This window comes from Syzygium oleosum, unplaced genomic scaffold (assembly GCF_021117445.2).
Source record: "Syzygium oleosum isolate NSW1041296 unplaced genomic scaffold, Sole_v2.1 Sole_v2.40, whole genome shotgun sequence".
Classification (NCBI taxonomy): domain Eukaryota; kingdom Viridiplantae; phylum Streptophyta; class Magnoliopsida; order Myrtales; family Myrtaceae; genus Syzygium; species Syzygium oleosum.
The window spans coordinates 1,352,999-1,380,775 of record NW_026607524.1 but is presented as its reverse complement, the minus strand read 5'-3'; the positions used below and the strand labels follow the sequence as shown (position 1 = coordinate 1,380,775).

Genomic DNA, 27,777 nt, shown 5'->3' with positions numbered 1-27,777 from the left:
CAAGAAATAAACGCCAAAGAATGTTCGGTGGCAGATGACCAGCACGACAATGCATCCAATACACATCAAAGGATGTGCGCTTCACAGCTACATCAGCTAACACCTTCTTGTCAAGGTAGTATAGATCATTCAATTCATGTCCCCCACCAATCATTTGTCCAGCCCTCAGATCTTGAAAGACATAATGAGAAGAGGAAAAGGTCCTGAGCAATTTAGTTCTTTAGTTAAAGTACTAGCAAAAATCAAATTATATGGAGATTTTGATAGGTGAAAGACAGATGGCAAAGAAAGACAAGGACTCAAATGAGCAACTCCCATACCAGTAACCTGAGATTGTGAGCCACTCGCTAATGTAACCGAGTTTGGCAATAAAGGAGATGTAGAATGAAATAAAGACAGTAGATTAGAGTTACCAGTCATTTGATTGGTAGCTCCAGAGTCCATAACCCAAGAGTCAGATGCTGTAGAAAACAAACAAAATGAACTATCTTTGGATGTTTGTGCCAAAGTTGCGGTGGGAGCTAAAGATCCTGTCATCTGTTGAGCACATGTCAATGTAACGGAATTGCTTGTATTTTGCACAGTAATTGAACTTGGTGGAATCGGTGAGGAAGGAACGAGAGAATTTTCAACCTCCGCACATGCAGAAAGAGTTGGTATGAGTTCTGGGCGAAGAATATAACAATAAGTTTCTGTATGTCCGGTTCTTTGACACTAATGGCAAAAGAGTGAGCCATGACCATTCCCAGAACTAATGGCACCACGAGTACTAACCCCTCCATCACGGACTCCACGGCATCCACTATGAACAAAACTGCGTCCACAACCTCGGTAACCACGACCCTAACCTCCACATCCACTAGGACCATGGGAAAGCATAGCACTCATCTCCAAAGTCAACGTGGAGGAAATCTTTAGTGATTATAGAACGGAGAGCCTAAGAGAAGATTTCATCCACTGTAGGAAGAGAGCTATAAGATGTAATATATTGTCGAAGAGATGAATACTCAAGCCCCAATGACTTGAGATATAATATCATCGGCAGATCCTCTTGGCATTTGGCCAAAACAATTAGGTCATTCGAGGCAAGAAGATAAGTATCCAATTGCTTACAAAGGGTCGTGAACCGAGCATAATGATCAGATAAAGATTGATCTCCACGCTGAATATCAAATAACGCTTCCCACGTGTCGCATACCTGCGTCATATTATTTTGCCCAGAATAAAGCAATACACATTTCTCCCAAACTGCCTTAGCAGAGTCACACTAAGTAAAGTGAGGACTGACCTTAAGGTCCATGCTATTCCATAAAAGAGTCCGAATCATTGTATCTCCTACAATCCAATCGGCAGCTTTATCCTTGTCAGACGATAGTGTAGAAGTAATATAGTCAAGTTGCTTGCTATTAGTAATATAGACCTTGACCGCTTTAGACAAGGACAAATACTTAGTTCCATCCAACTTGACACAAGTTAATTGAAAATGACCAGAAGTCGCCATCAGTGAATAAAAGATGTGATTGAGCCCCAAAGATGAACTTCACAACAGCCAACACTTAATTCCTGTAATCCAATCAACCACATAGTAATTTCTGAAAAAAAAAAATTTGGGCTCAATTCAACCACCACTAATCGCAGCAGTTCACCAAAATTTCATAAAATTAATGCAGCACCTGAACATATAATGACAAGGCATTTCTCTCCTCAAGAATTCTGTTAAATAGGTCTATAGATGCCATTATCGCTTTAGTGCAAATCACCAAAAAAAATCAGCAAGGAACATAGAGCATCAACTTCCTGGGTGAAGAACAAAGAACTGAATTTGTCATTGTTGTGGAGACAAGTTGTTCATGTAGGCCCTTGTAGCAAGCCCACGAGCAGTTCAGAAGTTCGGAAACCCACGAGCAGTTCACAAACCCATATTGCAAACCCATGAGCTTGTGAGGAGAGGAGATGAGTAGTGTGCGAGACTGGGCGAGGGACTAAGGCGCGGGGCTGTGGCGACTGGCGAGGGGTACGAAGAAAAGAGATGGAGAGAACGAGATGGAGGGAAGTAGGCTGGGCAAGTGGTTGGAGTGGCTGAAGCAGTACGATGATGGCAATGGAGATGGAGAGGCTGGAGAGGCGACTAGGGATTACGGATCAGGCTCTGATACCATGTTGAAAGATATAATAATTCCTTTATATTAAAAATAGGGATTACAAGAGCATATATATAACCCTCTAAACTCTCAATGACTATTCTACCTTATTGTTATATTTCCTAACAATAATGTAATGTACTAGTGTTTTTGTACCGAACGTTGATGTGTTAATAATTAGAATCGCGGGAACTTTTATTTATTTTTTTAAAAAAAGAGTGAGATTATGAAATTTGTGGAATTGACAAATTTCAGGTTCCAAGGTAGTTGTGTGAACCTATAGACTAGGTTCTAGGTTTCACAAACTTAGAGTCGGTGCATGTAGGGTGTAGGGGTGAGCAAGACGGACCAATCGAACTAGAAACCAACCGGACCGGACCGGATCGGACCGGCCAATTTGGTCCGGTCCCCGAGAGTGTTTGTTCGATTCCTGATTCCTAAAAGTGGAACCGGTGTCCAGGCGGTCCGATTCTCGATTTCAGGGTGGGAACCGGACCGGACCGAATATATATATTTTTAATTTTGAAGAAAGTAGAAACCCTAATCTAATTAATCTGCCTTTCCCCAATTCCCTCTTGCCTATTTATTAGATCTTTAACGCAAATGCTTATTTCAGTAAATCAACACCTGCATTACAAACAGTTCCTGGAAAAGCTCAGTCATAAAGGCTGTAGTTCCTAGGTGACCGGATATCAGATGGGGGCACGAAGAAAAACGAAATTGTCAACACTCTGGTAACCCAGAACAGAAACATGTGCCCTCTTTCTAAATTCTAACCAACATAAACTTTTCCAAATTAAAAAAATTGATGAGATATTTTTCCCAAAGAAAAAAAAGGGCAAGAAGATGACTGAGTGAAGAGACGCTGGGAACGTCACCTTGAAGCTCCATTTCCCCTATTTCCCAGTGACATTCACTTTTGTTTAGTCACAAATTGGAATGTATGAGTGTTGAACTTTTTTACTCCCGATATTTATTTTTGTTCAATGTAATGACAATAAGTGATTGGTTTCATTAGAACTGGACCGTGGTCGGGTCCGATTCCTAGTCCCAGGACCAGCCGGTCCGGTTCCCGGTTCCTGAGTAGGACCTGACCGGACCGAAAACCGATCACCCCTCAAAGGCTGGGCTTTAAGGAAAAGCAATATACCTACTTGGAATTGGTACACCCCTAGTTACTACATACAACAAAATTATATTTAATGAAACTGTCAATCTAATTAAGCACACCTGTAAGTACAAGAATCACCAACTAATAGTTGATTTTGATTTGGCATCTTGAGAAGATTTCAAATGGAAATGTGAGGTAAGTAATTTAAGTTTTTTGTCAAAAAATTATATAGAGACCAGTTTTTCACTAAACCAAAGTACAGGGACTAACGTTGCATATTCCTACCAGTACAGGTAGGGCTGATCGGCTCTCGGTACAGATCTGGTTTGAGCCCGGCACTTGCTCTTTGCCATTCTCGTCCTCCTCCACTATGTCCTCTATGATCTCTTTCTTCCCAAGGCAAAAAGTAGTATGCTTCTACAACATAGACGATCTTCACTAAATTACACTCGTACTCTTTTGCGAAAAAACTATCAATTCTGAGAAATCCTCCAACTTACCCCCCTAGTTAGACACCAGAAAAAGATTACACAGAAAATGAGAAGCCGATTAGTATAAGAAATTACCTTCTTATCCTGAAGCTCAAGAGATCGAGGATCAACTTTTTTCTAGCAAAATTGAGAACTCGGCGACAACATGTCGCATGGGGCGCTCGTATAGGGGAATTGGGCGAAGATGGTGAAGCGGACGAAAGAGCAGAGTATCTGGGAGAGGCGGTCAACCTACTTGCCGAGCTTGGAGCACTCGAACTTGAACAACTCCGCCTCGTCCACTGCCGCGCGAACTCGCTCGGCTAGCAGGAACAGGTGCAACATCTCCTCGATTCACTTCTCCGGAATAGATATTCACGCAGTTCGTAATGGGGATTCAGTACTGCGACTGGGACTAACAACAAACCTAAGGCATCCTGTTGAGGTTGCTTGTCTCAATGTATGAGTGTGCCAGTACTCATGTTTTTGGGGTAAAATACCGTTTTGAACCGGTTCCCAAGTAGAATCAGTGGTTCCGGTCTTGGAACTGGGAACCAAAACAGCCTTGAACAAGTCAGTCCAAGCCGATTTAGTCAAGCTTCCGAGTGGAACAGAACTCGGTGCTCACCCCTGAGTACAGGGCCAAAAGTGTAATTTACCGAAAGAGGGTTGTATACGTAAGTGCCATACGTCGCCAGCCGGTCCAGACAATCTTCCATAAGTTTCGACCGGAAATTTGATAGGAAAGCTTACATTACCGCCGGAGAATAGCGAAACGACTAAAGTCGTGATCGACGTATAAGGATCAAAAAGTGGACTCCCACAAAATTTTTGCGGACCCAAATGAATGAATAGCGTCATATAGTCATTGAAAGCCTTCAGTGCCAAGGCAGTCGGACATCCACTCAAAAAAACACGTTGACATTGCCATAACAAGTGAAAGACAGCATTTGATGGTTCAAAGAATGAAGACCGAGTTACATGTTAAGTTTTTACACAGTAATAATGCCACAAGGAGTTATTAGCAGATACAAGGTATATCTTAACTTACTCTGAGACATAGGAGTGACAAAATTATCATTCACGATATCGAAAAAGGTGTAGTACAGATAGTGATACAATATCAAGAAATGCCTTCTGTGCACCTGGAAAGGTAAAAAATCTACCCGATATTACTGGTTCTGTCGCCCTATTGGTCTAAAAGAGAAACCTCTATATGTTTACAATTTCCAATTTCATGGAAGATATCACTTCCTAGTAGCCATAAGGATCATATTCTCAGTCTGGTTGCTAAAAAAATGTGCCAACAAAGCTCCACCGTCGCAATGCATTAATAATTCAGATGGAGTAGTATATAACAATCAGACACCTGCAAATCATATAGAAAATAAGAGCATAAAATCTCGTGAGCCCAATATTCGTCGCTGCTAAAGGATTACTTTATGATAAGCTGTAAAGAGATGAAAGAGATGAATGCTCTCGGTGCTTCTTATGTGTGGGACAAATGAACAAGTCCTGCCGTATTGGAGAGTCAACATTTTTATGTATAAATATTCTATGTAAGGGGAATTGTTCGTTTGCTGGAATATAGTAAATAAATGTCACAATTTCTCATTTTGTAATTCACTCTAATGCACTCAAGTTTATTTCTTGGAAGAAAACTCAATTACTGACGCAGCAGTCAGTCCGACCCTACTTTCATGACCCAAGTCACTTGTAACATTCGTATGTTTTTGACTGGAGAAGAGAACATGAAATCCATGACTCAATCCAATGTTAGGTTTAGCTAGAATCTTTCATGGAACATCCCAAGATCAATTAAGCAAGGTAGACAAAACAACTTGAAGAGTAATAGCAACACTTCAGACATTTGTCCTCAACAGGCAAATCTGCAAATCTGTTAAAGAAGGTGAACTGATCTAACACCCATGTTGTTATCCAAACATTCATTAAATCGATCAGTTTAGTTATTGATCCTGACTCGACAAGTTAGCTTGGAATGCTACAGAAGTCACATAAGTGCACCATTACCCACCCATCAAAGTAGAAGAACAAGTTGAATATGAGTAGAAAGAGGTATTTACTGTGGTTGCACCATCATTAAAGGTTTGAAATTTGCTTACTTCCATGTTATATGTATGTATATGGGTTCAAGTAAATCTTAAGGGGTCCATACAATACTAAGACCTCATTTCCATGCTAGGGTCCTTGATGTTCACGATGCTACCAAGAGTTAAGGGAAAGGTTAGTGAGCTCTAAAACCCTCTAAAACCAAGGGTTAATGGGTGCCATCCTATGTGTCCGAACCTATCAAGGTGAACTGTCAATTACTATAGATATCATTCTATGCAAGCAAATATGCAGCAACCATAAAATGGCATCCACACTCAATACTGGCAAATGCTCAGAAACTCCAATGAAAAAGCATTAGCTAGATAATTTTGAGTGGGCATTCAACAGATCAAAATAGGGGACAGAGCTAACTCACCTGTTACCTCATCACCAAAGGAAAGAAAGAATGCCTCATCTCCAAAATGCTCCTCAAATATGGCTGTCCTTAAATTCCGGAAAATAAGAAAAACGACAATTTCACTGTACATCTCATCAAGTTTCAAAATTTTCAGCCAAGAACTCATCAAGTCTCCCCCGGTTAGGAGTGGTAGATTCACTCAAGTCTCCAGTAGGCAATGACCGAATGCATCCCAGGATGTGTTGTGTATCCCGACAAAGCCTGGTGTTTGAAAATAGAGAAACAATTGGGTAACAGTTTGTCCATGAGACAACGAGGATAACTATTCATAGGAAATAAAGAGGAACTAGATGTAATAACATATCAAACTTGAATAAGAAGACATTACCTCTTCTTTGCATCCGGAGAGCTTACTTCAGAACTTTTTAATGCGTTGTAAAATGCTTCTGATATTTGTGAATGGAAAATAGAGACCACTTGCCTACAGCAAGATGCAACAAATTAAGTAGTTGAATACATGATATGAAAGTTCTACGATCTCTCATACTACAAAAAGGAAACAAAGAACCCCAAAAGAATAAGGCGCAATCTGCAAATGAAGACATTGGGTAACAGAGCTAATGCCACTATATTATCGCATGGGTTAATGATGAAAGAATAGCTACTTATATACGGCTCTAGAAAGTCAGCAATGTGCCTGCCACTCCAAGATCCCAAGATCATTAATCTAACGATTCAGAGATAACAGAATCTAGCAAAAATATCACAGTGCATGATTTTAGTTAGGAGGATAGAGGAAGAGCTTAGAGCCTGGACACTTGCTCTATTTTTTGCGAGGAAGTATATCACAGTGCATGATTTTAGCTACATTCCTGATAATAGATGGTGAGGCTGAAGGAAACAACTTCATTATGAAGATATCTCCCCAGCATTCAAGACTACTCGTGAAAATTTTCCACAGGACGCATAGAAGTGTGACAGCAATCTCTTAACCATTAACACAAATATGAAGGAGAAGTCTAATAGACTTCTAGGAAATACTACTGAAGCACTCTGTAGTGATTAGTCATAGCACATTGGTAACTCTGGGTTCGGGAGAATCAGGAGCCAATAGGGCAAACAAAGGAGGAAAAAAAAGGTGGAACAACATAAAGTAACAAGAATTTCAAGAGGTAATCTTCAACATCATTTAAAGAATCAAGATATAATCAAGCACAAGAAGAAAGAAATTGCATTTACATCAAGGATAAACAAAATACTGTGTAAACTCTTTGCCTCTTGCGGTGCATTTAGAAAGAACAAGATAAGATACCATTTGAAGGATCTGAATTTTCTATTGATTCTGTTTTTTGCAGAGTATAAGAGTTCATGGACTTGATGTCCTGATATTTTTTTGAATTTCTGTTTGTCTTGTTATTCATTTTTTCCCCTGTTCTTGCACTTGAACAATCTTCTCTATTAATAAATTATTCCTTCATACTACAAAAAAATTGCCAAAATAAACCATTAGAATAAACAAGAGTACACTAATAGTTCTCAAATGCAAAACTTTACCTGAAAATTGCTTGAACATCAGGTTCATGCAAAGTCCGAGTCAAGACTCGTTGAAGAAAGCCAACTTCCTAGAAATTAATTGAATCATCAGTTAGTTAGACCAACAGTCTATTTAATTGTGACAAATCATGAAATGAATAATATTGCTTGGAAAAAGAGAGAACCAATGCACACTTCTCAAATGAAATTATTTAGCTAGGTAAGTTTGAAAAATGAGAGGCCAATCTGCATAGTAATCTAAAAGAAAGATCCAACCGGACAAATGAGTTGGACAAATAAGGACTCGCATGACAAAGTACAAATCAAAAGACAAAACCATAACGTTTTCATCCAACAAGACTGGACTCCATGATATCCCTAGGATCCAAAAGGACATAATTCCATCGTACTACCTAAGATACAAAAGAAGTTCGAGAGTAAGGGCACATTAAGGGGTACGCAACCACTAAGAGGTGCTTTATGTCCAGAAAATTAAGCAAAAGACAGAAGCCACTTATCCTGGAAGCTTCTCATTAAGTTCTTTTGTTGAGAAACTTATTGGAGGCAATATTCTCAACTCAGATGATCAAAAAAAGAGGCGGGATACAGGCAAAATAGACAAGTAATGGTAATATCTTAACAGCAAAACGTTCGGCAAGAAGAAAATTATTTCTATTCAAAATCGTTATCTAGATTTTATGAGGTGAAAGAAATAATAGAGCTTTCAACAAGAATTAGATGACTATATTTCTTGCCAATATAGTCATCTAATTATTTCTATTGAAAATCGTTATCTAGATTTTAAAGTGAACTTTTTCTAGTTACTACACATTTCCAAAACATATGCAGAAAAATTAACTTGATTGAAACGTGGATAAAAATAATTAAAGCCACAAGGATCACAATACACGAAAATCTTCGAATTATATGCAGAAGAACTAAAAACATTACTCGCTTTGTCTCAAAAGCAAAATCTTTCTGTCCTGTCAAAACTAAAATCCAACAACCGACATCATGCAAACACTTATTAAAAATTTAACATATCGGGGTACAAAATCATAGGGGTGATCCAACAGTAATCTCCTGCAATAAAAAAAATTCAAGGGTAACGACTTTTAATTCTTCAATATTATGCTTAATTCTTGAAATAAATGAAACAGATGCATTCTTAGATCTAATTGACTAGTTTAACACCACATGACCAAGCAGAAACACAACCCAGCCTCTGGAGCTTCTTGAAGTAAACCGTTAAGATGGGGGAAAACCAAAAGTACAAATACACGAATCAATTGTCAATTTAAACTTTTCCTTCAATAAGAAGGTAATGAACACATGCAACTTGATGAAATAATTTACATCAGGAGTTACAGTAAAAAGGGCGCCTCGTGCAAAAGGCACCCATAGTGTGGGATCTGAGGATAGGTGTATGGAGTCTTGCTTTTATTTTGCAGATAGGTCTTGTCCATGACATCTAGAGTACTAAACAAAGAGACAATTGGCAAATAAATGACCTTATAATTGTATCATCGAACAATGCGTCACAATTGGTTTTATAAAAAAAGAGGTTCAGCATCATCAACGTCCTTTTTTCCAATTGAAATTGCTATATTTTGCAATATACAGGATACAACAGTATATGAGTCCAATCAGAAAGCATTTTCATAAGAAATCTAACGTAAGACAGTCACAATATTTCAGGAATGAAACTCACTTTCGTAAGGGATCGTGCAAACTGACTTGGCTGAGCATCAGTATCGTCAACTTTATTCCAACTCTGGAACATACTTTGCAACCCACGCAAATGGACCAATAGCCTTTCTCTCATTATCTGAACCAGCTTGGAATGAATTTCATCTTGATGAACCTTATAATCCTGAAAGAAAAGATATAGAGGGTCAACTAACTTATCAAAGCCCACTGGTGCTTTAACCAAGATAAAAGGAAACAGGATTATCGCATATTTGTACAATCTCTAGTCACCATAAAAGAAAACCAAATAGCTCAACTAAGAATATCCACCATTTCTAGAAATAAAAGCCTAACAAAACAGGAACTGACATCACAACCTAAGTATAAAGCATGCATTCCTCATCTCATAATGAAAACTGAAGCGCTCACCTAGAAAAGGAATGTAATGACCTTTATTGGACATAATGCTATATTTCTTAACTACGGTCGACACAGTAGCTGAACATCCCCGCCGCCGCCCCCCCGAAAGAAAAAAAAAGGAGCAAGAGAAAAGAGAGTTATTGTAGTTCAGTAACCATTGTGACATACAATAGTCAATGCACCATAAGTTCGAGAGTAGAATGCTATCTCAAAGACTACAGGTCCTGAACCAATATGCTAAGCGTGTCCATCCCCAGCCACGTGGAGTAAATAGAATACATAGAGCCAAACTCAGTTAACACGAAAACGGCAATCGTCTAATCATCATCGCTGTGGATTCAAATTTCAATTGAAGGCAAACATCCTTTTGATTAGTACAATGGATATATAGATTAAGAGGGTTAGTCTCTGAACTAACGACTTAAAGGATGCTTCACAATGAACACCTGGGACACAGATGCCTCCACAATCCTTGTAACAACAAAAGCCAGAAGTGCCATTTTTTGTTTCCTGGACCCTCCTCTGTCTCTCTCTCTCTCTCTCTCTCTCTCTCTCTCTCTCACACACACACATACATGTGAGCACAGTTACTGATACAAATTTACCCAAAAAGCCCCTAAGGCAACAATGGTATTTCAGACTCATAGAGATAGCAAATGTAACTCACTCTTCAACACATATATGGAGATACACATACGTTGAGTAGGGAAGATATGGAACATATGGATTTAGTCAGGTAACACATAACAGAATGTCAGCTGATTGCATTTCATGGCTCTTTTTGCACCATTCAAACAGAAATGGAACGCAAATGAATTATGATCTAGAAGAACAATTATGTATTAAATGGGTGACTGTCCACCTAACAGATTTAATTTGTATTGCTGACTATGCAACGGTATTAATTTGCACAACCAGAGTTCCGCATGCTCAGTTCAACAACCAAATGTTCACTTCCTATAATTTTACTGATTGATTCACAATCTTGCATCCTCCTGTTCCTCAGAACAGTAAGGCATTTGAAATTCTATTCCATGGTTAAACCAGATTAAGTAATAAAAAGAATTCAAATATCGAAAACTTATAAACACTGATAACAGGAAGGAATGCTCCTTATCTCTGTCATCTGATATGAAAGCACTTGAAACCATAAAAGAAAACTGATTGCTTAAGAGTCCATAATAATCTCACTTAACTTTTAACTCCTCTAAAACTGATATAGTCCTCCTAATTGATTTGCATAAATGGCAATACATCAATAAACCAACAAGATTGATGTGAAATATGTCACCATGACCAATGAAAAAAGGAGAAGATAATCTATTCACCTGCGCCACTCGATCCATCTCTAACAGCATCAATGCCTTGCGTGTTTCAAGTACTTTCATGAAGAGAATACGCCTGATTTCTTCGTTACATAGACCAATATAAGTATATGAGTACATAGGTCATTGTCTCATGCACACGAAAAATAAATATTATGTCAAAAAGAGATACTTGAGAAAAAATTAGAGAGAGAGAGAGAGAGACATGAGAGAAGTCTTTACTTAACATAGGTAGATTTAGTGTAGATAAATGTGTGAAAGATGCTAGCTTCTATGTTTAGGCACTCGCCATCAAAATTGTGGTTCTAGCACATGGAAAAATATAAAAAACAATATCATGCACATGCAAGGACAAAAAAAATTATAAGTCACAGTGAGTTAGCACGATACGTATATATACAAATGCAACAAAAGTTATGCCGCCATCGATTCTCAGTGAATTATATTTGAAGTTACTAAAGCCTGGTTGTTCAGAAATGTCCATGAGAAGCTTACCTAAAATACTAACTGTTGGAAAAGAGCTAAAACTATTGGCCTTTCTTCTGTTACATGAATCAACTGAACTTTAAGAAATTGCATTTATCTAACTAATAATTCTGAGCAAAACACCAACTGAATCCCACTTCCTAGCAACAGAATTCGAAGCCTCAAATAATTCCCAAATAATCAAGCCACATGCCTATCATCACTGTAAATTGACTATATGGTGCAAAGTGTTTCTCCCGCCGTATATGCCCAACAGAATCAAATTACGCATCCATCATAAGATAAGCACGCCTGTTCTGAGAAGGCTTCCTCTTTGTTTTTAACAGATGTAGAAGAATTTTTTATTTTCTTCATTAAGAAACTTAACTGACCCAAGATTCACCATGACCGTAACTTATGTAAGTAATATTGACTTAAGTTCTTGAAGATCACAACAATGAAAATAATAAAAGAGGAAACCATATAAACATCACAACAACATCAAGTTAGGCAAGGTAAGATGAGAAGCTTAAACAATTATATATTTCCCATGAAAGCAGGACCATGCCTCGTCTAAGCATTTATGAAAATAAAACTGATCCTTTTAGAGCAATTGTTTTCCCACAAAGATAACAGAGGCATAGTGCACAACATAGAAGCAGGGTAATGGGAAAGTTAAAATGATATCAGTATTTTGCAATGACATGGAAGACAATGCGGCAACATAACTTTAAGTACACAACTTGCTAATGCAGTGGCAGTAGATTTGTTATCCCTCACCAGGAATAATGGCATGTATGAAGCTGATGACTTGACTCGCCAAGGCCAAGTGCTTGGAAGTTATAGACTTCAACCCTGACACCTGCAGGATCACATAAACAATAAACTAACAGAAAATAAGAGTGCAAAGTTTGTTTCCCTCTGACAATAGTAAATAATAGGTCATGGAACCTGCAAACAAAAGCTGTACATATCGCACGAAGATGTACAAATGAGGACCCAAAGAAAAGTCCGATAAGGCAACAGGTCCACTCATGCTGCTCATAGGTGATTAGAGGCAAGCACATCTGATGTGAGAGGAACAGCCCATGAGAGACAATGAAAAAAGGAGGAAGAAATCTTTTAGGCATAACCTTGGAAATTAGAAAAAGATAACTTATCTAACTTCAACTTTGATTTTATGACTTAGAGAATTTGTTATCTTTCTTGCATTTGCTAGGCGTCTCCGTAAATGCTAATTCTGTTCATAGTTGGGCAGACTATAGTGATAAATAAAAACTAAAAATCTCTTCACTAATTCCTAACTTTTGATTCCCTTTTTGAACTCCCCTTCTTCTTCCTCTTTAATTCTCTCTGATTCAACGCTGCTTGTTAAAACTAGTCAGCTTTTTTTCCTGGCCCCCTAATGAGTGTTCCTGAAGCCTCAAGCACCTTGGTAAGAATAGGAGTAGTTGCTACTTTTTACCTTAATAACACGAAGTAAATAAATTTTCGAAGACATCAATGAATTTATAAATGTGTAAGATGAAAAAGAATCAGCAAATCCAGCTTTGTGACTTGTGACATATGCCTTGCCTGAGACCTGAATGAAGTATGCTTATTATGATCTTCGTTATAGCTTCGGTAGCGTAGAAGCTGCTAAAAGGATGAGTATCATGAAGAGGTATTGAAGAGAGGACTCTGATTGAAATGCTTCTCACCATGTCTTGGACTGAATGGTGAGACAGGCAGACTGGGAGGTAAGGCAATCTAGAGTCTTTGAAAGTGCGAAGAGACTAACATGAAAAGACTAGTCCAAAGATGTGTTTCTTGTTCAAAAGCATTACAAATGATGATCCTAACAAGACCACTCATGAAAGAAGATAGCTTTTCTTTATTACATAAAGATCCTCGCAAGACCACTAATGCAACACAAACAAAACATTGGTCAAACAGACGAAGAGTAAGACCTATTTAAGAATTTGTATCTGCATCGCGTTAGATATTGATACCTGCATGGCATGAGCCCCAAGAACAAGCTGACATGTCCTCGTGTTGAAATGCTTTAGTATCTCAACAACACGAAGAACCACTTCTGAAGAAAGTGTCGGCAGAAAATTATTCATATCAATATACTCTGACAACATCTTCACCAATATTAAGCCACTGTGCAAAGAAAAAGTATTGTCAATGCTTGGCTCTAAAGACATAAAACGTATTCACAAAAAAGTTTGGGATCTTTTACGAGTAAAATAAAACCAATTCTTAGTTTCTAATACCAGTTATGAATCCAGATTACATGACATAAATGTCGCAAATATAAGAAAACAAAGTGCACTTGAGAAAAATGTTGCAGGACAAAAAATTAAAAAGCAATTGGAAAAGCCTAAGAAAGTCACTGACCAGTTCACCATGTGATAACCAACACCTCTGTAAATAAGAGATTGAGAACCAGATTTTCCACGCTCTTTAACAGTGCTGTTATTAACCTGAGAAGATGAATTAATGTCTGCTTTGTTCTTTTCAGAATTACTTGTCAGTGACGAAGATATTCCTTGGTCGGAATTTTCTGAAGATATAACTGCCATGTCCCCCCCGGGTTGAGTTTCCTGTTGTGTCAACAGTAGTCCAGTAGCTGCCTCATTTGGAACATCATTTCCAGCAACCATGCTGACTTCAGAAGCATCTATGCTATCTGTATATAACGAATCAGTGCAAAATAGTGCATTTATTATTGCCTGGAATTCCTCAGGTACATCAACTTCAACCCACGTTTCTTGGTCAAGCACTGCTTTAATCTTTGCCATCTGCAACAGCAATTATAAGTTGACTTTTACTCCAGAGAAAAGAACAAGATAAATGCAAACATTTTAAGAAAGATTGAGATAACATAATAATACTAACACGGGATTCGTGCTGAAAATCGACAAAGGACTTAGCCTGTGATTGTAGTGTGCCCCTGATACTATATCCCAATCTTCCACCAATCTGTTGAGGCATACACAAGATACAGCATAATAAGTAAAAACTACACTGACGACGAAGACGACAATAACGAATAAAAATACTAATCAAGCAGTTCACCAAAAGACTATGGGACAAGTATAAGCACCTTCTCTGTAGCAGATATAAATTCGTGCGTTATGTTGTATATGCTCAGAAATTCCTGCAATCTTAATCTTGGATGAAGAAGTGCCCGCACCCCAAGGAGCTTGGCCCATCTCCCATGAGCGACATCACAAGCAGCAAATATAGCTTCTGCATTTTCTCGCAACACATCAGCTCTGTCAACATCAACAAACATAAGCCATTAATCTTTTCTAAACAACATAGAAGCAAGAAATTTTATAAGCTTTCATTAGGTTTCTTATAATTTACTAACAATAAATGAGCACTGTAAAATTCAAAAAAGGAAAGAGAAGACCAAACAAAGATTTGTGTTCTTTTGTATTTTGATAAGGAAGAAGGTTAGATACCACAAATATTTTCCATCTAACGTGTAGATCTCAATTGAAATATTTTCCCTATGAATAATCCAAACCGAGTTGAATATAGCAGGGCCTGAGAATCAATGTGTACTTATTATCTAGGAATACCACGAATTATGTATGGTGTCATGACTCCTTCATGTCCCAATGAAATTGTCACTTGAAAATAAAGTTCTTTCACCAATCTCAACATAAGCCCCAGGAGAGAGAGAGAGAGAGAGAGAGAGAGAGAGAGAGAGCACAACTCCTTTCTAGATAGAAGGAAGCAGAGCTTCCAATCTGTCCTCTCTCTGTCCCTCTTTTCTCTCACTCTCCATGTGTCATTTCTTTTATCTAGGAATTAGATAGGATAAAGATGATGGCACAAACTAAGATTAACAGATCTATTTGGTCCTTTAAAACTGCAATTCCTGAAAAACAATCACTTCCACTGTTCTACATAACATGATAAAGTATTATATCAGACCAGATACCAAAGGAACACGATACAAGTTTACAAAGAATGTCTGCAAAGAGAAATAGAGACATGATAAGACCCTCAAATCCCCCGTCCTTTACTCGAAAATCAGTAATCTCTCTTCTAAAATTGATAAGACTCGTGGTCCAGGTAATTTGAGAAAAAAATCACTCTTCAGGGCTCAAAGTACAATTATCGACACGTAACATATGATCACAAAAACATTACACGAACTCGAAATCTGGAAAAAGAAATCAAACAAAGCCATAGATAGATTTCACATTCTGAAACAGAATCTAGCTGGAGCTTGAAAATTAACACTAACCATATGCTCATGGTCATGGTAACTTACCTCCAGGATAAATCCCTTGAAAGACACTATTGTGGAAGGCAATGAAAACTAAGAAAGCACTTGGTTCCTAAAAACCCTTCACTTTTCACTTTTACTGAAAAATTCTCGTTTTCAATTTTTACCTTTTCAAAGTTTTTTGAAACCATTTTCAAATTGAAAATATGTTTTCTTATATGTTTCCTTTTTGGTTTTGGTGACTGTCAAATGCCACTTAAGCTCAAGAGAAAGTCCTATAGGACAGTACTAAGGCCAGCAATTGCTTTATGTTCAGAGTGCTAGGCAGTTAAGCAACAGCATTTGCACAAAAGTGTAGAGAAGATGAGAATGTTTCGGTTGATGTGCGAGCACAGGAGAAGAGATAAGATTAAAAATGAATCTATTAGGGCAAAAGTAGTTGTTGCTCCAATTGAGAATAAGATGAGAGAAGACAGTCTCAGTTGGTTTAGCCACGTTGAACGAAGGCCATCAGATGCCCCACTTAGGCGATGTGAACAAGGACTGGATACATTGGTTAAAACGGGTAGGGGAGGACCAAGAAGGATATGGAAGGAGACGATAAGGAAAGATATGGAACATCCAGAGCTCACAGAGGTTCTAACAAAGGACCGACCACAATGGCATAAGCAACTTCACAAACAACTTCATATTGCCAACCCCGTTTAGTGGGATAAGGCTTAGTTGATGTCGTTGTTATAATCGTAGTCAGTAAACAAGTCCTTCACAAAACTTCAGTTTTATGCATATTCCATTTTGAGATATTCCAAAAAACTAGCAAATGAGGGAGGGTACCAAATATCTCTCCTGAACAAATTTTTGTTTTCTGTGAAGATGAATACAGAAAACTAGTATCCAACAACCAATTGCACCCTGATGAGCGAAACTAATCCAATCTTAAAAGGGTTAATAAGGAATAATACAGTTCATAAACTACGACAATCACAACACAATAATCTCCCACTACTTCTACAGATGCAAAATTTGCGAAGTGAACCAAAAAGAATCTGGTTAAAAGTTACCTGAAGTTTTTCGACACTGCGGTTGTAGTGAGACTTTCGTTAGCCTTTCCTTGAAAAGAAGGAAGCTTGGCAGAGCCATTTCTCTCAGCTACATATGGCAGAATGGAACCAATCTGACCATCAGTATCCTCCGCAGTTTCTGCAGCTGCTGCACCAAGAGCTATTGCTACAGCAACAGAATTTGCAGCATAGTGATCATCAAGATTGCACAAAATCCATTCAATAGCCTTCTTAACTTCAGCAGCTCGCACTAAATGTACCTGCAATCACTAAAAGAAGCAAAATCACATTACATAATACCTAAAGAGTGGGTCATCTCAAGCACAAAATCCATCAGGTCACATCTGACATTAATAACACCAAAACATAAACAAGCACATGCTAGTTTGTGTGTGCTGGCACGTGAGAGAGAGAGAGAGAGAGAGAGAGAGAGAGAGAGAGAGAGAGGGAGAGAGAGTCCCATCACTAAATTTGACTAGTTGCACAAGTTTTAAGCAGGTTCACTAAATTTTCCTAGTTGCACAAGTGTTAAGCTGGTAAGCATTCATATAAGTAATTGAAGCACATATCAAATAATACATATGATCTTCCTATCCACAAGAACTTGAACACTCACTGAATTTCTTCAATATTAGCAAGGAGCTCAGTTAAACTTCATAAAGTCTCAACATGTTGAGCTTGAGACGCGATAATCCAACAAAGTAAAGTAGCGAACTGCTTTCGCTTCAATGGATCCTTTGTAAAATCTAGCTATGGATCAACTTGGGAATGATACACCGTAATCAAGCAAACAGCAATCGTAGGACTGGCTTTCAAATCCTTCAAATAACCAATTAAAGGATTGTGGAATATACTTTGAGTAAAATATAGTTCACATTACCCGTACTATGCTGAAAATAGCACCTAAAAGTTGCACAAAGCATTCCGATGACAGGCTCCTCAACTTGCTTGCAAGAGATGAACCTCCACCTAAGTTATTTAATTTAGATCAGATAATTTCAAGGAAATAACACATGACAAAGAAAGGAATACTCCAACTATCAGCTTGACAAGAAATTTCCTCCAAGTAAATGATTACTAAGTTGAGAGGATAATTGAGACAAACTTCACAAACCCATAGCCACTACAATGATTTCCAAGAGTAGACATTTATGAAATATGAAAAAAAAAACATCTATTTTAACTCGCCATACCATGAAGCTACTTATAGTATGAAAGATGGTTAACTGATTAATTCATAGCATGTGAGAATTTGGAAATTTTGGTAAGGAAAAACAAGTTATTAGTATATTCCCCTTATTGAAGAGAATCTAAACATTTCTTAGGTAGGATCTTACCTTCTCCATCATTTGTCCGCTCTCCTGGCGTGAAATCCAACTCAGCAGATCTAGCAACAAGAACTGGAAGAAGCTCTGCCACTGTGGTCTTAATTGCAGTTTTCATGTCGGCAGTAAGCATATCGCGGTATATCCTCAATACGGAAGGGAGCTTAGCCTGAAAGGAATCATATTACCATAAAATACCCATAGAAGTCTTTCAACGTGTAACTTATGGATTGCACTGTCATTTTACACAAAATAAATGGAATTATGACAAACAACATGACCTGTAAACAACTAATAAAGAAGTCCTGGAATTCAAAACCACCGCTCGCATTTAATAGCTTTTTCTTCATCAAGTAGCATGACCAGCTGATAGGACTAACTAGAGCCTAAATCCCATTATGAAACTAGGGAGCAGAATAATTAGTCTTATTTTGAGTTTAACCAATTTCAAGTATAAAAATTCACAAAAATATCCCATGCTGGGTTATGGAAAGCTTGTATAAACTTCTCTCCTCTCTACCCTGATATATGACAATCGTCAACACCTACCACCATTTGTAACTCTTATTACCACTTGCCCTATTTAAATAATATAGACCATATTTCTTTTAGTGATTGGTAAAAAACGGAGAGGACCCCATATCAAATGCATGAACTCAAATAATGCTTAAGTTTCAATTACAACAAAGAAGATAAAATTATTAACACAGAACACGACATACATCAAAGAACACTCAACAATTCCTCCTTTACCACAATACCGTGAATAAAATCTAGATGAACTAGATTTCACTAATCTGTAAGATAACATAGTGAATGAAATTACTATAGAGGCCCACAATAATATAAAAGTGCCCTATGTGAAGAAAATATTATGAGTGAAATATTTTCCTGACTGAAAAAGTAGATGGTGCATCAAATTAAGGTAAACGGAAAAGCGCGCATGACTTACTGTTCTGAGCAATCCAATTACAATAGGGAGAAGACGTTCTCGCAAATTAGAAGTCTCTTCCTCATCAAATTTAATCTGTAGACCACAATGAGTCAGGAGAACTATCGAAGCCACTAACAAAACTTAAAGCAAAACAATACCTCCCAAAAATAAAGAAACCAAATGTGCCATGGGAAGCAGTTCAAGAAAAAATATGCTCATAAAGCACACTCTTAGTACACTTTTAAAGTACTGGTCAACTGGTGGCTGGTATTTGTTCATTTAGGCCCAAAGTTTTCAAAGCAGATGTCCTGACATCCTGATTGTTTTAAGTGACGAATCCTTGTTTTAGAACCCAGCCCAATGTCTTAAGATTTTAAACCGAGCCTCATTTCGCAGGTTTGCAAGTGAAATGGAGCCATTCCTATGAGAGTTTAGACTCAAGAGTCACACGACACCAAGAATGGTAACATGTAGCTTCCACACTATATCTCTCCATTGCCACTCAGTATAAGAAAGGAAATTTATGTCAGCATGTAGTTGATGAAAGGGCTCATTATCATTGTGAAAACAAACCTAAAGCAAATAAGAGTGATACTATGCTAGTGGTACTTGCTAGCAGAAGGACTTACAGAGAGAAGCTTACCTCATCTTCTGCCCCATTTGCAGAAACAGAAGCCCTTGCTTTTACTTTTGACAAAATAATTACATCCATGTCTCCTACATCATGGACAGAAGCACGCATAAACTCTGCTGAAAGAATGCTACAAGAGCAAAATCCACAAGTTACCGAGATTGCACAATGCTGCATTTTCCATAATACAACTGGTACTTCTGCACTTAGATAAATGTCATGCACACGATGAAGGTGACTAGCATGAGTGAGATACTGGAAAAGCATGCTAATATTGAAGTTGGAATATAGGTCATGTGCGCATTAAATGTCGCACTATCAAAAGACACATAGCATTCATCTTCTCTCCAAGGAAATTGGCATTGTAGAAATTCTTTAAATAGTATTACATCTAAAGAATAATCCCAAAAAGAACCAGAATAGCGACCAAGCTGAGACATGCACGAATCTCAACATCTCAAACTCAGGCATAAGCTTTTCAAGTTGACCAACAACCACATGAAAATGAATAGATCCACCCAAGATGAGAAAATAAAAGGAAGGCGTTCAAACCTTACAGTGTGGAAGTAAAGTTACAGACATGCAAAAAAGGGCACCATTAAATACGAGAACAAAAGTCTCAGATTCTCGCAGTAGGATTATCCATGCACTGACAAAGCGTAAGTTCTGAGAAAACACAATGAGCAGAAGCAAGAAAGTTCAAACAGGGAATGATATTGTAGAACTGAGCCAAACACGAAAGAGACTTTCCCAACAAAAATAACATGAAAAGTGCATCATTGCCTCTAGCTAAAAGGTATGAAAAGAGAAATGTTATTTAGGTGTCACTTTGGCTTGTGAAGAGGTTTTCTAGCGGCTACATTAACAGTTAAAGACTTCTACAGTAAGTAACTGATTGATAAGGAAAGATTTACTTCCCGATCATGAGAATCTTTTAACTATTCAAGCAAAGAGAAGGCACTAGCCACGCAAAAGAAATATATATGACATAGACAAACATAGAGACGGAAAATAACCGAATAATTAGTAGTATCGAAATAGAGCAGAACATCTGCGTCTTTTCATTGGTACAAAGATGGATGGGCATATGTGAAGCATGCAATAAGAATGTCAGTGAACTACAGGGTATAGGACTAATTATCATAGTAATTATCTTCGTGGACAGACAATATGAACCCACTGTTTATATGATTACCTCAAAAACTTTAGTGAGCAATATAAATTGATTCAGTAAGTTCAAAGAAATCTTTTAGCAAATATTTATATAAATTGGTTCAACCTTAGCAAGAACTTGAGAGCTCACATATGTTACAGTACGCAGGACAAATAACTCAGTGAGCTAACCTGTGCTTAACTTCAGATAGAATGCTAGATCCATACCCTGATCTATGTTATGACAACTTTCGTTGTATGCCATCCCTCACAAGATTTTTTCCATGGCCTTTTTATTGAAATATATTTTAGGCCAATTGTGGATAAGCAATGCACCATGTTACATGTTCACATTCACACATACATAGTTATATGTTTACATTCACACATAAACACGTGAGTAAATGTGAAGCTACCGAGTGTAAACACTCATATGTTTGTCTACATGTGCCCCGAATCAAAGCCTCCAAATTAGAAGCTAATAATGGCAATTGTACTTCTCAAGCCAAAATAATAGTTAGTTGGCAATGGGTGAGACAGCCTTGCAGAATGGAGTGCAAATTGCAAAGCTTTAAGAGAAGAAGACTCCATTAATCGTTTATATACCTGTTTATGGAATCTACTGAGGCTGCTACATGGTCCCGAAGGTGACGGAAGCAATGTAGACCAGTAAGTTCATCCCCATCCTGGCAAACATTTATACCAAATAGAAGCCAAAAACAATTAGTAAAGTTAAGAATCTGGTGTAGTTTGATTAGAAGCGCTCTCTCAGCTTCTAACCAGGGTCGCCACCAACAGACATATGAGCAGCAGAAACCATCTCAAAAGCCAAAGAAGAAAAAGAGACATTTAAAAAGGCATCACAATGCAGTTTAACAAACAGAAAAAAGCAATCTGGCTGCCCTATATATCTGATAGATTTTCCTTTTTTTGCTGGACAGTAGCTTGGAATAAGATGCTTACTATTGAGAATCTCCGAAAAAGAAATTTAATTCTCACGGATTGCTTTTGTACGGGTACGCATCCAGGTAAATCTGTTGACCATCTCTTTCTTCCTTGTGACTTTGCCCTCAAAGCGTGGGACCATATCTTTAGCATGTCTAAGATGGTATCGGCCAAGCCAAGACATGCGATCCAACTTTTTAGTAGTTGGAATGCCTACGTAGGAGACTTAATTTCTAAAACGACTCAGAGCGTTACACCACTTTCTCTCATGTGGAGCATTAGGAAAGAATGCACCGAAACATTGTTTGAGGGTTCAGAATCTTCAGGTGCTCCACCATTGGTATTCACTTTAATCTTTTTGTGCTGGTTCCGTAAAGTCTTGTAATGTTTTCCTCTTGCTTGTTTGTTTTTCTCAGTCTTTGTCCTTGTATAATTCTGATGTACTGAAAGCTTTCTGTATTGATAAAATCCTTTTTTATCTATCCAAAAGAAAACTGAGAAAAAAGCACAAGAGAACCATATTCTATTAAAAGAACCAGGGTCGCCACATGTTCTTCATTTGTAGACCTTCATTCATAGACCTCTAAATATCAACAATATGCTTTAGGGAGAAAATGCAATTGTCTAAGGATAGGATATAAATATGGACACAGAGACTGAAAGCATCAAAATTCACTGGCATCCAGTGTCACTGATGCTTAAGGCCAGCCAATACAGTGGATATCGATATCCTAAAACATATAAGAATCAACTTCCCCCAGAATAGTAAACATACCTATCTCCCCAACCATATAATTGCTCGTACTTGCAAAAGGTTTATATCATTAAATCCGTTTTTCTCTGTAATATTATCTTTGACTATCGCTCCAATCAACAAATCACTGCAGAAATCCATGTTTGCCTATCACTTTTTAATTACTTCCAACTTCCACTTATGACTTTCCCTTCAAAAATTGAAAATAAAAAATATTATCTTAATTTGAAGAAATTATGAAAAAATTACATATAAATCTACAAGTTAGGATTTGAATATTTTGAAAAGGTTGCAAGTGTTAAGGGTTAATAAAAGTTAAATGGTGATTTCAAAATTTACGTAGTCAAAAGTTGAAATTGAAGTCACTCCAAACAAGCACTTGGTATTGATAAAATTACGGATTCATGATTCAAATCTTACTTTGGCAATTGCACCATTCTCCAAACTCAAGTCCACAAAAATAAGAGGCCATATCTCATTTCCTCTTGTTACTATTTTTGCGGTCTGCATAAATCATTTCATAAGGCAGTTCGACTGCAGTAGTTATGATCGAGAATGTTGTGCCGCAGAATTAGCATATGGAGCAAGACCGTTGGTTTAACCAATTTGCCGTTTCATGGGCTATCAGTCGCACCTACATTGTTGTTTTTTTGGGAACAATCATGATATTTAACAGGCCATACATCCAAAGATATGGGCTGGCACTCAAGCAAGGGAAAGTGGCATCCACATGAGCAGAACTTCGGATCAGTTTCACTGCATAGGTAAGAATGGGCATCTACTTGCTCAGCCACAAATAGAAAGGAGAGGTGGGAGAAGTTTGGGTCGACATAAAATGTCTAATAGCATGCTTTGTCTTGAGTGACAGGAGATAAATGCTGGCAAGGCAAAGATTGATCAATAATGATTTCATTATGAAAATTGAACCAAAAATATGCTCATATAAGATTTGCCAATTCGGTTAGGTCTGAAAAACCATCACATCTGCATAAACAACACTAACTACAGCCTTAACTAGAGCAAAGTTACCAATGTCTGATAAAAGAGTGCAAGACAGTAGCAACACAACGTCAAACCCTTCAAGCAATATTCAGTAAAGTTTTCTCTAAATGCACCACATAAGACAAAGCGGTACAACTTGAACCCTTTGTTAGATCATTGATGTGGTTTTTGACTTAGCTTTTGGCCTTTTTCTATTATTTTAGAGCTTGAAATCAAGATGTTTATTCAATGTTAACTAAATGTATCAATAATGAATCTAAAGTCAACCCAAGTTTTTAATAATTTTAGAAATTAAAAAAAATTCTCTAATGTTTGCAAAAAATTCTAAAAGGGCTTTTGGCTTGGCTTCGCCTTCTTCACCTTTCTATGACTACCGGGGCCTTGCATACAAAAGGCTGAAACAGAAAATATAACTACTCAGGAGACCTACCGCAGGTTTGACCAACTCTTCATCTTAAATGTTCCATAAACCAGAACCAGAACACGAGCCACTTTAACCTTGTTCAGCCAGTTGCTTTGGCCCAATCCTAGTAAAGTGCACTATCATTGATGTGCACATTGCACAGCATGACCTGATACCTGATGATGATGGCTTTCCACACTAAACTTTTGGTAGTGTGGAAATTCTGTCGACAGAGTACAGTCTCTGTTAGCCCTTATTGTCAACTTGAATTTTACTACTGATCAGTGACACGGGTTGGCACCCCCTTGATGATATTTTGTATTAAAAGCTCTTTTATTATCAAAAGAATACCTGATGTTCAAGTGCCTCACTAGAAATCGAATAGGAGAGTGCAAAACACCTTTCCATTTGGTGATGGCTACTTCACAGATATTTAAAGGATTATCAGTGACATAAACTAATTCCATTCCATTCTACGAGTGTTTTCATCACAGCAAGTTTCATCAACTTCAGTCTAAACAGACTTAGACGGCACTAATACTGGTCAGCTAACTGGTCAAACCGTCAAAGCAATTCTCTCTGTACCGCCATTTCAATCAGCAAAAATGCCAAGTACAGTCAAGACTCAGGTGCTAGAAGTAAGCTAGCTTAGCAAGATTTATCATCTAATCATTGCCCAACTCTCACGACTAAGAAGGTCCTTATCTGATACTGCAGCATTAATTTTATAGATGAAAGCAAATCCTATGACATTCTGGAAAAAAAAAACAGTACATGTCCTCAACCCTTTGTAATTCTTGCTTAAGATTTTCGTTTCGATTCTCTCAGCATTTTCAGGCTAGGTTCTGCAGAAGCAACTGAGCGAGCCTAGACAAAGACAATGTCATTGAACAGAGTGATACGTACCAGCAAGTGCCGCATATCATCAATTACATCCAAAGCACCAGCGCAATCTGAGGATGCAACCAGCTGATCGACAGAAATGTAAAGATCAGAACTTTTTTCTTGATAGTGAAATACCAAGTATCACCAAAAGTCGAAGAACAGAACACGAAATACATGAAGGAAACCGCACCAACTCGAGAGCCGAAACCGCTTGATTGACCGACAGTATAAGCCTCAATTTCTGCTGGAGACGCAATAAGTTCCCCCTGGTGGCGTTCAACTCCTGAACCTGCCGGGCCGAATCCACCAAATCCCCATCCAGGAGCCTAATAGTCTCCTTCAACTCCCTGATCCTGCCACACCCGCGCAGGATCTTCACGTTCAAGTCCTGCAGCTGCCCCTGCGCTTCGAAGAACGAGCTGGACCGCAGCGAAATCTCCTTCACCAAATGCAGCTCCACCACATCCAAGTAGTGCGACAGCTTCTCCTGCAGCGCCGCGTTCTCCGCGATGCTCGAGAAGGGGCAGGCCGCCCGGAACGTGCCGCCCTCCTCGAGCGCGAAGTCCTCCTTGAAGTAGAGCGCGGGGACCTCCCGGAGGCACGCGACGAGGGCGTCACCCTGTCCCCCGGCCTCCGCCGCCCCTCCCCCGCCGCCCCCGCCCTGGAGATCGCGCTCCCGGGAGGAGTGGTCCCGGACGTCCTCGAAGCGGTGGAAGGGGTCGGAGATGGAGGAGAGGTAGGGGAGGAAGTCGGATCGGGAGAGATCGGAGGCGGGGCGGGCGGCGAGCGGGGCGAAGTCGGGGACGGCGATGGAGGTGGAGGAGGACCACCACCCGACCCAGGACGGATCGGCGGGCCTGGCGCTGGCGGCGGCGGCGGCGGCGTCGGAGAGGGATCTGGACGAGGAGGAGAAGGAGGTCCGGGGGAGGTCGGAGGAGGCGGTCCGGTGGAGGTCGGAGGGCGGCGGCGGCGACCTTCCCGGCGACGGGGAAGGCTGAGGATCCATGGAAGAAACGCAGAGAGAGAGAGAGAGAGAGAGAGAGAGAGGGGCAAATGGAGAAGAGGAGGAGGTGGGATCTGGGACTCTGGTTCTGGTGTGGTGATAGTGGGAAGGAGGAGGAAGAAGAAGGAGGAGATGATGCAGACCGGTGGTGAACTGGAAATTCTTTCTTTTTCATGTCTAAATTTTATTTTTTTATATTTTTTTTCCCCCTTTCTTTCTAATATTTTTTGGCTGAGTGGAGATTATGAAAAGTTAATAAAATTAAAAAAAAAATTTGGGCCAATGCAATAATTGTGATTTTGATCACTTTTTTTTTTATTTCTAGTGGTGATGTTGAAGCTAGTGCTGGTGCTCGTGCTCCTGTCCCGCATCCAATTTGATCGATGAAACTTTAATCGAAACATTGTGATCTTTGAATCTGAGCGATTCTGTCCTTCTGGTCTAACTTTGTCCCGTAAATTCCGTAAAAGAATGTGTGAAAGAACGGGAGGAAGCGTTTGTATTCCGGCTTCGATGTCATTGTGTCTTGGGATTATATCGAACATCAACATCGACCTAATCATGAACGCCTCGCCCGGTAGGTCCCCGTGGGGGTAGAAAGAGCGATTACATGGCCGGAAAAGAGTTTTCTGAAAGTTTTGGGAAAATTCGGGATTTTTTTCCAAATAAGAGATGAAGTCGTCACCGATCGATTTTAGGGAATTAGATTGATTGGACATCTAGGTGAATGTATGAAACTATTGGTTATTTGTCAAATCTAGAGAAACATATAATTTGGCTTTCGGTATCGCAAGGAGTGAAGTTAGGTCCCCACGATACCCTTTCCATACTTCATTTTTCATTCGAGCTCTTCGAATGCAATTATCAAATAATTTCCTAAGATTGTTGATGCAATTTTGATTCTTCCGCCGACGTAATGAGGGTAATTCCTTCGTCATTTTACGCCCCCCTCGCATGACTCTGTGTGCCATGTATGTTTATGTTGTGAAAATATGCAATTATATGATAAAAATAGGCACGATCCCTAATCTGTGACGGGCGTGCTTGTATAATTGATTAATGACTTGTAATTAGAAGATGCATAATTAGTTTTTAAATCAATAGATTTATGCCATTATTTGGCCCACTTAAACAAAAGTATTTTCATCCTTTTCGACCAAACTTGATATTTTCCTTTTGAAACCTGAAAATACTTTTTAGAGAAAATAAGTCTAATTTTTTAAAATTATTTTGAAAAATCACAACTTGAAGATAACAACAACTTAGACAAAACATGGAACTTCCGGCTAAAATCATATATATATATATATATATATATTTTTCAATGGATAATTTAAGCATTACCATGACCTATATATTCATGAACAGCCTAATTTTAAGCCAGTAGTGTAATGACTTATCTATTTAATAAATCTAGCCTAACACTGACATTATAACAACATTGACTTTAAATGGGGGTGTAGAACCTTCACTCGACATCGACACCATGCTAATTTTCTTCGATCTGTACCCTCTTAGGATCATCGGGTTCTTCGAGCTCGAACCTCACAAGAATCCTTCACAAAGGGGTGTGACTTACCTTGGTTGAAATGAGCAAATGTATACCAAAATCTATAGGAAAAATTTTGGAAACAAAGGGGCGTGATGCACCTCATAAAGGGAAGAATGATGCATTAGCATGAGGAAAATATTGGGAAAGGGCTTTAAAAAGAGGTGGACAAGGCTTTTTTTTTTTTTTTTTTGGTCAAAGAAAGAGGTGGGACAAGGCTTGATGGGTGCGGAACTGGGCTTGAAAAGCCCGTTCACTTGTGAAACGGGCTCATGTGA

The 27,777-nt window shown here is 38.6% G+C and overlaps 1 protein-coding gene across 2 annotated transcripts; it reads right to left on the bottom strand.

The window, feature by feature from the left end:
* Positions 1 to 4,782: 4,782 nt before the first annotated feature.
* LOC115684140 (vacuolar protein sorting-associated protein 54, chloroplastic) lies at positions 4,783 to 26,029 on the bottom strand. Of its 2 annotated transcripts, XM_030608837.2 has the most exons (19): positions 25,138 to 26,023; positions 24,969 to 25,031; positions 21,565 to 21,644; positions 19,819 to 19,936; positions 19,194 to 19,268; positions 18,254 to 18,410; positions 17,797 to 17,885; positions 16,917 to 17,176; positions 14,716 to 14,887; positions 14,508 to 14,591; positions 14,007 to 14,410; positions 13,616 to 13,769; positions 12,405 to 12,486; positions 11,163 to 11,242; positions 9,437 to 9,598; positions 7,747 to 7,814; positions 6,581 to 6,673; positions 6,211 to 6,453; positions 4,783 to 5,091 (listed from the first exon to the last, which is right to left on the bottom strand). In XM_030608837.2, the coding sequence occupies exons 1-18, from the start codon at positions 25,951 to 25,953 to the stop codon at positions 6,327 to 6,329; spliced, it is 3,084 nt and encodes a 1,027-aa protein (XP_030464697.2). In that variant the 5' UTR covers positions 25,954 to 26,023; the 3' UTR covers positions 4,783 to 5,091; positions 6,211 to 6,326. The 2 variants fall into 2 exon arrangements, with proteins under 2 accessions (XP_030464697.2, XP_030464699.2); XM_030608839.2 differs by lacking the exons at positions 4,783 to 5,091; positions 6,211 to 6,453; positions 6,581 to 6,673; positions 7,747 to 7,814 and having other exon boundaries at positions 11,163 to 11,235; positions 25,138 to 26,029.
* Between the last annotated feature and the right edge of the window lie 1,748 nt (positions 26,030 to 27,777).